A 13469-nucleotide genomic window follows, 5' to 3' on the forward strand; every position below is an offset into this window, starting at 1 on the left:
TTGGATAAATGCACTGAGAACCTACGAAGCATGTTACATACATTAAATGAGTTTTTGTGAGAGCAGCTGAAGCTCTTCGTCTGTCTTCTCAGAAAGAGAACAAATTTGTCTCAGCACAAAAAAGAGCGCATATGCATAAGGTCTGCTGCTACTCTGTATATCATACATTTCCTAAAACTTAAAAAATAATCGCAATTCTGTTACCAAATTTTTCAATTCACGGTGTTCGGTTTTTTGATTCACAATCGGAAATCTTGATTCACATATTCGTGCGCAAAAGAGGCTCATTTCTACCTTTGCTTTAAAATGCAATATTTCTTCATTTCGAGTACTTGCAAATGAGATAAATCTTTTTCATTTTTTGCGTCCAGATATTAAATGGATTTACAATCTGAATGTGGAATGAAATGCAGCTTTCACACTTAATTTCAAATCACCGTGGCACTTACATGGATTACAACTGGATCCGAAATATTGGAACGGTATTTTAATGAGTCTCTGATTTTATTTCCTGACGTATATGAATTTGTCACATAACAATAATTTCAATCACGCACCGACCGTTGTTAATTTGGGAATGGGTCGTAGGAATGTACGTTCGGTTCGGCAGAAATGCACATCCATCATAATTTGCTGTTGGTTTTCGGAAACAACTGCGGCGCAAATATTGACGTAGACAGAATTGAGCCTAACCGCACTACCAGAATGGAAATTACGGTCAATAAATCCGCACGCCCAATAATTGAAAACCCACTGACCGTAGTCGGTGCTGCGCCGGCAGAGGAATGCAGGAGGTAGAACTTTGTAGATTAGTATCACCATCGACCGTACGCTAACAAATTGATTCTTTGTATAGCTTTTGGGGCGAAACAATAGTGACTCACAGCAGGTTGACGACAGCATCTGACAATGTTCGCTTGCTGAAACAGATGAACTAGGGTTGAATTCACAGGTAACTTCTAGAACTGTTTCAATCCACTCGATGAAAAATATTTGTTGTCGTTTGTGAGTAAACGATTTGTTATGAAATTGTATAATGTGAAAACTGAGACTAATCATGTATGTTAACCTTATAGTTGCCCTGAAGATGAAGGGATATTTCTTCGAAACGTCAGCTTGTAACGTGACCAAAAAGCCATCTTTCAATAAATTACAACAAAGTGGTCGTACCGTCTTCACAATTTAGTAGTTCCTGCAAAACGAACCCTAGCATCAAACACTGGCACAAAGTCATTGGGCGTACTTTTACATTTGCAGCGAAGCCCATTGGGAATCGACATGGTACTAGTGCAGTAATGAAATTCTCTATTGGCAAAAACCAGCTTAATTCACATAACACAATATGTAAATTTTCTAAATTCATAGTATTTTCCATAGCACTTTTGGCAAATTTTAACGAAATGCATTTTTTCTTTAAACTTTAAACTTTTCCACTGGAACTATTATTATTAGGTATTAAAATAAAAATTGTGATTGTGACCGGGAAAAGGTTATTGTATTACATTTCTTAACGTTTACTGTCATGCTATTTCAGGTGCACATGAGTAAGACCTTCTGAATGTACATTCATAAAGCACAAGAATCCACAAGACTTGTGATAGATTTTGAGAAGTTGTCCAAGATAGCTCCCTTACTTCGATTCGTGGAGAACGGAAAACATCTTCTAAATTTATAGATCATATTAGTTGATGGCCATACAAACTTGTTTTAGCTATAACAGGTTCCGGAAGTAGTTGTTTAAAATACCTTAACGAAACTCACATCGATTTCTCAGAGATCTCTTGAGGTTTGGGAACAGATGATAGTTCGAGGAGGTCGAATCAGGTGAACAAGGTGGATGGCCAAGTAATTGCAACATTAAACAGTTGGTTTCGGTCTTAAATCGCTCCATTAAAGACTGTCCCAGAATGTATGGACGCAACCAAAAACCGCTGCCATTTCGCAATGGTTCAGAATCTGTCAATTTTTATGACTGCGTCCTGTTGTTGACACTCTCCTCTAACCACTTGTGCAGTTGTTTATTCGTTTTCATTAGTTTGTTTCGAAATGTGTGGACTTTCAGCAGAACAAGGTCGGAAAATTGTGTACAAATGGTGCACAGAACGCGGACTGTCACTGAAAAAAGATAGCAAAAATGGAAGGAGTAAGTAAAAAAGCCGTGCGAAATGCAATCAGGAGGTTCGGTGAGGATAACACCTTTGCGGATAAACCGAAAACGGGTCGAAAAAGAGGTCCTGCTAACCCTCAGTTGGATAAACGTATACCGAAGGCGTTCGAGCAAAAGAAGTAGGTTTCAGTTCGGGATGTAGCCAAAAAAGTGGCCACTTAGAAGTCAAATGTTCTTCGTACTGAAGAACGTTTGAATCTTCGAACCTATGAGAAGCAGAAACAACCAAAACGTAGTCCGGAACAAGAAGCATCGATCAGGCCGAGAGTTCGAAAGCTGTACAATACGATTCTTGCTGGAAATTTGAACTGCATAATCATGGACGACGAAGCCTACGTGAAACTCGATTACAAATCCTTGCCGGGACCACAATATTACACGGTGCGAGAAGGGCAAGTGTTTTTTTTTATTTAAAAGATATTTTTATTCAGGCCTATTTGCGTACAAGCTTCACGTGGCCGAATTAGCCGATTTTTTAAATAAAGAATTTTTTGAAGTGGATCTCGTTGTCACTCTTTTTCTAGGAGGAGAAGAGCTTCCATTTCCCTCCTGCGAGGGTTGAGAGGCACTTTGTTCGTGGCTCGTCTCGTCATCCATTGCCTCATCGGTTGTATTGTTGTTAGTGTCCGTCTTCGTTTCGTTTTTCTTGTTGTTCGTAGTCTTGAGCTCGTTGCTAGTTGCTTTAGATGCGCCTTGTTGTACATTGGTTGCAGTTGTTGGTTGGTTTGACGCTCACTAGTTTTCGTTGTTGAACGGTTGACCTTGTCTTTGGTTGAAGATGTTCTTTTCGCAGTTTCAGTGCAAGGTTTACCGTAGTGTGCAGGTTGTTCACAAAACTGACATGTAACCAGCTGATTTTCATAGGTAATCAGCGTTTTACACGGATGTGTCCCACCTTGACCACAAATGATGTAAGATGGGATTGTCTTACGTAGTTGCATACGTACCGCCCGCACGCCATTCCGGATGCCGGGGATGGGAAGAACTTCACCGTACTGCGACATGATGTCCCAAACGGACTGATCGCTGGTCTGCGGGGCAAGGTCATGCACGCGTACTTGTATGGAATTGTCCACCATGTGCATAGGAATTTTGTATTTAATGTTGTCACACTCAACGCTGTGCACCACGTTGTTAACCGAAACGTATGCAATTGCATCGCTTTCACGTTTAAACATAATGTGCACACAGTTAGACGCTTTGTTGAATTGAATCTTAGTTACATTATTAGCGTCTAGATGCATTCGTTCTTTAAGTAAGATTTCAATTTCATTTGCTGCTGGTCTAACTTTGCAGCGCTTGAAATCAATACAAATTGAATTTGGCCTTATTTTGGCCAAGTTTCAGGCTTTGTTAAATCGTATTTGACCATTCCGTACACTCTATTGTTCACTGCACTGTATTGTCTTTGTTTCTTTTGCTTCGACCGCAAACGATTTTCGACTGTGTTGGGTGAGATGCGAGCACGAACTGAGAGGCAAGTGTTAAACCAGTCCGAGACATCGATTGAAGTCGAAAAATTTGGTAAGAAAGCTATGGTCTGGCAAGCAATTTGTAGCTGCGATAAGATTTCGAAACCCTTCATCACAACTGCTTCAATGAACAGCGAAATATACATCAAGGAATGTTTACAAAAACGACTTCTACCCATGATTCGAAACCACAAGGATCCTGTCCAGATCTTGCCTCTTCGCACTACTCGAAATCAACGGTAGAATGGTATATTACCAAAAATGTCACTTTCTTTCCAAAAGACATGAATCCACTAAATTGCCCACAACTTCGACCAATTGAGGAATTTTGGGCATAAACGAAGGCACATCTTAGGAAACATGTCTCGGCAGCCGAAACCATTCAACAGTTCGAAAAAGATTGGAAAAAAGTGTCAAAACTTGTCGCCAAGAAGTCTGTACGGAATTTAATGAGGAACGTTCGCAAGAAGGTGCGCCAGCTAGTCTACAATGGCTAAGTAGCAAATGTTGAGAATAATATTCTCTTGTTGTAGTCCAATATTATTAGTATATCGAATAAAATTTGAATATCTAACACTTGTGAATTATTTACAGCGAAATCAAAGTGCGTCCATACTTTCTGGGACAGTCTTTAATGCACGCTAATGCCTGTGTTTTTTTTCTATTTTGAGGTAGTACTCCAAAAGCATACAATGACAATCCCAGAAAATCGGTATCATGATCTTTCCGACCCATTTAGCCTTCCTTCTAGGCACTAGTGCCGCTTCGAGGAACGATATCGGTTCATTGTCGGGTAATCATTTTATTCTCTGGTGTATAATAATTGATCCAGCCAAACAAGTACTCGAAGTACACTTGCGTTCGATTTTTTAGTCCTAAATAAGTATGAACGAGATTCAGAGGCAGGATATTATTCTCGTCTGCAGAATCTTGCCCAACTACTCGCACTTTCACTTGTTTTATTGTTGTTTATTTTTCCCGGATTCACCTCCATGTTATATAGTTTAGACACTGTTTGCTGTTTTTGTTTCTGTTTCGAATTTCGGGAGGGGCCAAAGCCCCTCGGGCCCTCTCCACGCTGGGTACGTGCCTGTCTACTGTAGTTATCCGAAAGTTTATTTATGTATACATGTATTAGTGATTCTATTTTTAACTTGATAAAATATTTTTTCATTGATTATCGCTACAAAAAAAGGAGATAATTGCAATTCCTCCATAATTACACACGCCATACTTGTCATGTAACTTCGTTATCACTGGGATCTGTTTTGATTATTGCTTTTGTTGTTCTAATAACGAACTGATACTAACAACTAAAATCTGCAATAACACTTTCATCCGTCTAACCAGATACAGCTGCTAAACTCTACGAAACAAGTTTCGATGTTTATAGTTTTATTTATTATAGTTTTCAATCAATCCAAAATATATTGCTCATTTTTGCCCAACAATGAAAAGTTAGTTTTTCCAGCAGCGAAATTCGCGCTGAACATGAAAATTTCTATACTTTTCTCATAGCACAACAGTAAAAATGGATATTCGAATACCAGTTGTCAGCTAACAATGTGCAGTATTACATTTCGCATGTAAGCTTGTCCTACACGCATTCCGGATCAGGTGTGAAAACCATACTAATGAAATGGTTTTCGATAGTAAAACGACTGCTACATCCATCATTGGAACAACCGATGGGAGTCGAGAGGGAATGCGTGTTTGGCGAAATTTAGATGTCAACAGTTAGTGCCATGTGTTTCAAGTCATTGGAAAATTTAGGGTTATTTAATGGCTCATACATAAGCTATCATCAGTGCGGCTGAAGCTATTTGTTAGATGATGAAAGAATGTTTCCCCATTCGAAAATTTATGATCTTGTACATTGTGATAGCTGGATGATGCAAGCAAGTGCGGCATTAATTTGAAGGAATGGTTCAATCATGTTTTTCCAAAAATACGACTTATACATAAGCTAATCGTTGAGCCAATCATCTCACCATTAAACCATCCTCGATTGATTACAGCTCAATTTGCTCCTAGCCGTCGAGGTTATCAAGCTTGACGCCCAACGGTGAAGAGAAGCACAGCAAGATCACAGCCGAAGCTCAAACCAACAAGGTTAACTCCCACCCAACAGATGAAAGCCTGTTGCCGTCAATGTGCAAATGTCCTACCCACTGTTAAAGGCGGCAAAGCACAGCGAGACGAGAGATAGATTTACGAACCTCGACTGGAAACAGCCACCCTGCACCACCCCAAGATACTGGAAGATACTTTAATGCTTCAGGTAGAAAGAGCAACAGGATAATGGGTAAAGCTGCTGTGGTTGCTCTTTCCGTGTTGTGCTGGGCGAACTTTTATCCAGTCACTGGCGAAAAGGTAGCTCTATGCATTATAATGCAGCACAGAAGTACTATTTGCTGTAGGCAAAAACGACGTACAAGTGGAGAAACAAATCCGCTTGTGGGACATAAATAGATGATCGAGATAGCAGAAGAGGCTGCTTCTGTTTCCGGTATTCTCCATCCTTGCATTTATCTGCATGTATTTATGCGGTTCGGTTACAAGCACCGTTGTGTGTCGAACGTCTCTGTGATACGATAGGCACACTTTGCATTCCGTCATACAATCATGAAAAGAACGAATGTTTCAGAATTGTGGTTGCATGGTGGTTTTGAATTACTATGGATGGATTTTATTTAACCTGGTCACCTCAAATTTATTTTTTTTTACATCGTTTTTTACAAAAAACACACTCACCTTCTAATGGAAGCGTAGTATTGGTCTAGGAAATCTTTGGCGTGTTGCAACACTATATCCGGTCTCCTCGGTTCCGTCCCTACGACGTTGGGCAGCATCACACTGCCCGTACAAACTTCTCTAGTGCAGTGTAACACCTGTTGAAGAAACCCAAAGAAAAGAAAAATTATCATCTAGTCAGCATGTGGTTTTGAAAAATGAGAACCTTAAACTGGTGACATTCCAATCCCTTACAGCCAACGTATTCTTATAAACTCGAATGTACACGAGGTCAAATATTTTTTCTTTGCTCTAACAAGAATCGTTCCAAATATTTTTCTTCTACTGAGATTTTCAAACGAATGTATACTACTCTACCTTTGTACATTGAGAAGCTTGATGTGGGAAGGAACAACAACAATATTGACGGAGCGCACGTTACCCAACCTTTCACCAGGAAAAGGTATAAACATTTTTCTACCATTCTACGATCCACTCTTATCTAGTCAACGGCGAAAAGAAAATCTACCTGCTGCTACGCGCGGTTGTCTGCGGAAGCAACATTACAGCAATATTTGCCAGCATTGCAATTTAAAAGCACATTTTCTTTGGGATCGTGTCTTCGAAGAAAAACGAAATCTCATTTTCCACGGATCGAAACGCCTTCACGAAAGTGCCACGAAAAACGAATCGTTCACTTGCACCGGTATGTATTTGACAATACTGCTCTGTGCTCATCATAGCCATTAAAAATAAAAGTTTACACAACGAGCTTCAAATCTAATATTTCTAAGAACGGTATCGCCTAAAGAAAGGTATATCAATGTTACGTATCGGCAAAATCTCAAAAATAGAACATGGTTTGGTCTACTATCAACTGTTTACATTATTTTAGGCTTTAATTGAATTTCTGCACTTTTCACTTTAATATTTAAATAAAACTTAAAAACGTTGAAATTTTTCTTATATATTTTAATAAAGCTCTGAACCCTTCGAATTTTACATGCAAATATTGTTTGTTACCTTGGCTATTTCAATTAAAAATTGTTACATCAACTAATATAGAGGAGAGTCGGCAGTCTTGGATCAGTGTTTGCATGGTGCCATATATAAACAAAGTTGTATGTATGGGCATCAATCAAAAATGACTGCAAGGATTTACACAATTCTTTTTTAATGTTATCCACCATGACTTTTCCTTCAATATAGCATATAAATAATAGGCAAAATTCATCGGAAAAGTTGAGCAAATCTAAAAAATTGTTTTGTATGGAATTGGAAATTTTCCACTCAATGCATGCTAGATCTTCCATGATTGTTTGGCGCGTATTTGGATTTGTGCAATGCTTGCTAACTGAAGAACAAAATATGAATACTAGATTATTATGAAAACCGTTTGGCACGCAACGAGATGTGTTGTGTGGCTATTTTACTAACTCCGTATTCGTTTATTGATCAAAGCAGCCCGAGAGCTGACCCAGAGTCGCCCAAACAACTTTTGAGATGATTGTTTTAGCAATCGCGTAGTTTCGCTCTGGACATTTCCTTGGGTCGCACCACGACATCCATGCGAGTTTGTTTATTTTTTTATTTTTTTATGAGTTGTTGTTTAGGTTGCGTACCACGTTTACTCGGAGTCAGAGTCACCCGCGTGTAGGTTCAGAAAACGAAAACGGTATAAACCTACTTGATCTATGTGCTCCATAACTTCGATATTAATGCTAAATTGAGTAAAGACTGTCACAGAAAGTATGGACGCAACCAAAAACCGCTGCCATTTCGCAATGGTTCAGAATCTGTCAATTTTTATGGCTGCGTCCTGTTGTTAATACTCTTCTCTAACCACTTGCGCAGTTGTTTATTCGTTTTCATTCGTTTGCTTCGAAATGCGTGAACTTTCAGCAGAACAAAATCGGAAAATTGTGTACAAATGGTGCATAGAACGCGGATTGTCACTGAGAAAGATAGCGAAAATGGAAGGAGTAAGTGAAAAAGCCGTGCGAAATGCAATCAGGAAGTTCGGTGAGGATAACACATTTGAGGATAAACCGAAAACGGGTCGAAAAAAAAAGGTCCTGCTAACCCTCAGTTGGATAAACGTATACTGAAGGCGTTCGAGCAAAAGAAGGCGGTTTCAGTTCGGGATGTGGCCAAAAAAGTGGGCACTTCGAAGTCAAATGTTCTTCGTGCTAAAGAACGTTCGAATCTTCGAACCTATAAGAAGCAGAAACAACCAAAACGTAGTCCGAAACAAGAAACATCGATCAGGCCGGGGGTTCGAAAGCTGTACAATACGATTCTTGCTGAAAATTTGAACTGCATAATCATGGACGACGAAGCCTACGTGAAACTCGATTACAAATCCTTGCCGGGACCACAATATTATACGGTGCGAGAAGGGCAAGTGTTAAACCAGTCCGAGACATCGATTGAAATCGAAAAATTTGGTAAGACAGCTATGGTCTGGCAAGCAATTTGTAGCTGCGGTAAGATTTCGAAACCCTTCATCACATGCTTCAATGAACAGCGAAATATACATCAAGGAATGTTTACAAAAACGACATGATTCGAAGCCACAATGATCCAGTTGTCTGCTGACCAGATCTTGCTTCTTGCCACTACTCGAAATCAAAGGTAGAATGGTATACTATGAAAAATGTGGGCAACCATTCAACAGTTCGAAAAAGATTGGAAAAAAGTGTCAAAACTTGTCTCCAAGAAGTCTGTACGGAATTTAATGAGGAACGTTCGCAAGAAGGTGCGCCAGCTAGTCTACAATGGCTAAGTAGCAAATGTTGAGAATAATATTCTGTTGTTGTAGTCTAATATTATCAGTGAATCGAATAAAATTTGAATATCGAACACTTGTGAATTATTTACAGCGAAATCAAAGTGCGTCCATACTTTCTGGGACAATCTTTAGAAGAACATGTTAAGAAATTTTACATTTCATAAATTCCAAAAAGAATCATTGTCCCGTAACGACAGTGTAAACGTCCTCACACACCTAAACTGTATATTTTGTCTGTATAAAGTAAATGAACGTTGTATACAAAATTTTTAGTACTCAAAATTTCAACCCGCTTTCCCCACAATTCACGTTTTAAAGTCGGCGTCCTTTTAACTCCGTAACTACTACACTGATCATTTTGACATTTTGAACTCTACAAGGTGAGATGAAAAAACTGCAACCAACTTCAGACTGCTGTCATTTCTAAACCGCTCGTCCCACAGCTGTCAGATTTATTCTAGTGACAGCTCATTATATTATTTACAAGCGCACAAAAGCATTTTGGTGGGAATTTTTCAGAAAAAAAGTTATTTGTGATGGAATTCAAGTGTGATAGTGTGATTGCTTTGCATTTGGCTGGAAAACCACAAGTGGCTATCGTTAGAGCCCTCCAGCATTTAAAAGTGAATAAATCTTTTGTGTCTCGTACCATCGCTCGTTACCGTGATACTGGTAGCGTAGCCCGACGTCAAGGAAGTGGACGAAAGAAAACAGCAACATCGGCAGAAATGGTTCGAAAAGTGAAGAAGCGAATTGAACGAAATCCGCGTCGCAGTGGCCGAAAAATGGCTCGTGAGCTGAACATATCGCAATATGCCATTCGGCAAATATTGAAAAATGAGCTTGGACTAAAGCCATTGAAGTTCCAAAAAGTGCAAGATCTTACTGATGCGCAAAAAAAAGTTAGACTCGAAAAAGCTAAAGAGTTGCTTCGCTTGGCCGAAAGTGGTGAACTGCCGAATTTGGTTTTCTCCGATGAGAAACCATTCGTTATCCAGCAGTTTGTAAACAAACAAAATGATCGTGTTTACTTGCCAGAGAGGTCAGCTGAAAATTTGCAACTTCGGTTGGCCACCAGAACTCAAAAGCCGGCCATGGTGATGGTGTGGGCCGCCATAACAGCCGATGGTCGCTCGCCGCTCGTATTCATCGACCGTGGGGTCAAAATAAATGCGCAAATCTATCGCGAAAATATTTTGGAGGGAGTTCTGAAGCCCTGGGCACGCAAACATTTCGGCCGCAGACCTTGGACATTCCAACAGGACTCAGCACCATCGCACTCAGCACGCGCCACCCAAGAATGGTTAAGAAATGAGGTTCCTCGCTTCATTTCCACCGCACAATGGCCACCAAAATCTCCGGATGCCAATCCGTTGGACTATTGTGCCTGGGGTATTTTGGAAAGCAAGGTTGGCACTAAAAAATACCAAAGTGTCGATCATCTCAAGCAAGCGCTTCGCCGAGAATGGGACAAAATACCGCAGAGCCACTTTCGGGCAGCGTGTGATGGTTTCATTGGCCGTTTGAAGGCCATAGTTCGTGCCAAAGGTGGCCAATTCGAACAAATCTAAACCGATTCTCAAATTTGATGTTATTTCCGACATTTTTTGCTTTCATTCAATAAAATTTAAAAAAAAAATGAAAAAATTATGGCGTTTTACTTTGTTGCAGTTTTTTCATCTCACCTTGTATTTCTGTACATAGAAGACAATTTCTTTTATTTATTAATAATTTTTTTTACAATAACAAATTGACCGATTTTTATCGCGTTCTTTCTTCAAGGAGTGAAAAATTTAATTTTCGAAAAACGCTCTTAGCATTACCAGGGGAAAACTATTATCTAACTAACAAACTTTTATTTTTTTTATTTCAGATGATCCAGCACAAAGTTAAAAGAGGCACTGCAATTCTATTTTTCCAAGCCACATCCAAATATTCGCAGCCACTACCGTATTTTTTTATAAAAATTTTCCAATGTTTCATTGATGTTAATAAAAAGATTTTTGTCATCACAAAAAAATCGCAAAACACACCGTTTCTCGTATGAATTAACGTAAGTTCCCAACGGCGGGTCCTCCAATGCAGTTATATCGAATAATGTTTAAATACATGAATAGTATAGACCGATCGGAAAGAGAAGATGAAAGACCATTACACCATATGGAATAATACTGAGCAACATTAACATATTTCGGATGCGATGGGTACTGCCACTGGGCACAGACCATGCTGACTTCGGATCAGAAACACGAACGCAAGCGCATTTCAAAAACGTATTTGACTATGCTGATGCAAAATGGAATAGAGTTTGTTGAAAATGTATGTCGCCTCAAAAAATACAGAAAAATGGCAAAAAAAGTATTTTCCTCATTCTCAAGAATGTTTTATTTACATTGCGAAAAACGAACCGAAAACAATAAAGAAGATTGCAATATTGTGGATGGTTTCGTTCCATGCAGTCATAAATAAAGGCGGCAACAGCAAAAACAGTATCTTTGAATATAAGATTAACAAATCTAACGAACAAAAGTCTGTACGGATTTTAACTAACTTACTAACATATACTAAATAAATAGATAAAATTAAATTGAATACCAGATAAAATAAATGCTTTAAACTTTCCCAACTGGATGACTGCTATTACCGTCGAATGAATAATTCTCAGTAATCCTATATCAGTAAAGGCGATGAAGTCGCACATTGAACAGTATTTATTGAATCATTATATCCTTAGGATTTAGCTCGGCATTTTCCCCCTCTTTCTGTTTTTGTGTAAGACAAGCATCACATTTCTAAGGAAAACTGCTCCGCAAATAAATCAACATACTCATTGCTTCTTTCAAGATCTTAATAGCAAACAATTTATGCTTACACGCCAACATCGATATCGGCGTGTTTTCATTCATTCTGGCACCTCCAATTACAGTCACCGCACGCCACATTTTCATTCAAACTCACAACTCAAAACGGACCACGAACCAGAAACGTATTGCTGTGACCCCTTTCAGGATATCAAATATTTCACCCCACCGCAAGCAAGTCCTTCAATAGATCCCAACACAGATGTCAAATAGGAAACCGTATCAAATCTCACATCTCAAAGCACTGAATCTTGACGTAGATCGACGGTTACCCGAAAAGTAAAGAAATAAACCGGCAAATGAATCACATTGGATTGGTTGTTTGCTTTATTTTTGAAGGAGCTTTAAATATGGGACGTGTCAATATTGTGTGTTTTGCTCTGAATTTTGTGGCTACCCTTGCCGAGTTCCGTTACCGAAAACAAAATTTGTTGAAGGCATTTAATTTTATGTGTGTTGACCGATAGGTGTTTTTTTCTTTTCGAGAAAAGAGGAAGTATTTGATTTCGGAACCAAAGTCTTACTTCTAATCGTTACCTTCGTCTTCAATGGATTTAGAACTCCATAATTCGAAAAATAAAGCCAATCTTTCTTTAGAAAAACAGAAAAGGCAAAAGAGATGCCCGCTTGGAAAATAATATACATTTTAGTACATGTTTATTATTTTCCTAGTGTAAAAAAATTCTACATTCAATAAAAGTGTTGTTCAAGTAGCTCTGGTTCAACTTTTTAACAGTCCACGTGATACTGCTACGGTGCACTAGTAGTTCAAATTTAACAGGAATGCACTAACAAGTCGAAGGTGACACCTGAACATAATTACAAAAGCAATAAAAAACATTAAAAGGCGAAAGTCTAACACGGCAATCAGAAGATTTTTGTTATAGTAAAGAGTACAACATAAGGATAAACGATAAAGAGAATAATATGGATGTAAACAGCAACAACAAAAAGGTAAATAAATGACAAAACGAAACAAAAAATAATGTAAAAATCAAAATACTAAACAGAACAAGATCAAATGGAGAAACTTGACAACGAAAGTTCAAAGAAAAGTAAGGTATACAAGTAAGACTAGAAGATGAAAAACAGTGACTGAAAGAATGCGTAACATGATAATAAAGACACGAACGCTAAACACTGAAATAAACCGACAACTTCTGATTTTTTTTAACGTAAATCAGTGCTTTATAATATTAACCGAATTTTCATCGAAAGATACGTAGAACAAAGAGGTTGGAGAATCTTACATTCAGACAAATCGACATAAAAGAAAAAAACAAAAGCATTTTTGCTAAAAAGCGAAATAAGAAAGCGAGATAAGATAAGAAAACGACTTTTTTAATACCAAAACTACCAAATCAGTACAAGAAAGACATTAAAAAAGAATTAGTAAACATATAAACAAACAAGACAGAAATGTCAGACAAGACAGACAACAAGAC

General features: G+C 38.5%; 1 protein-coding gene across 2 annotated transcripts in view; it reads right to left on the reverse strand.

The window, feature by feature from the left end:
• The window catches only part of LOC131431498 (nitric oxide synthase), a 235662-nt gene that overhangs the window by 103320 nt on the left and 118873 nt on the right, over window positions 1-13469 (reverse strand). For both annotated transcript variants that reach the window (XM_058597255.1, XM_058597254.1), the window contains one exon: window positions 6394-6530. In XM_058597255.1, coding sequence (XP_058453238.1) covers window positions 6394-6530 — 137 coding nt within the window. The remainder of the gene's footprint in view (window positions 1-6393; window positions 6531-13469) is intronic.

Source organism: Malaya genurostris, chromosome 2, assembly GCF_030247185.1.
Source record: "Malaya genurostris strain Urasoe2022 chromosome 2, Malgen_1.1, whole genome shotgun sequence".
Classification (NCBI taxonomy): domain Eukaryota; kingdom Metazoa; phylum Arthropoda; class Insecta; order Diptera; family Culicidae; genus Malaya; species Malaya genurostris.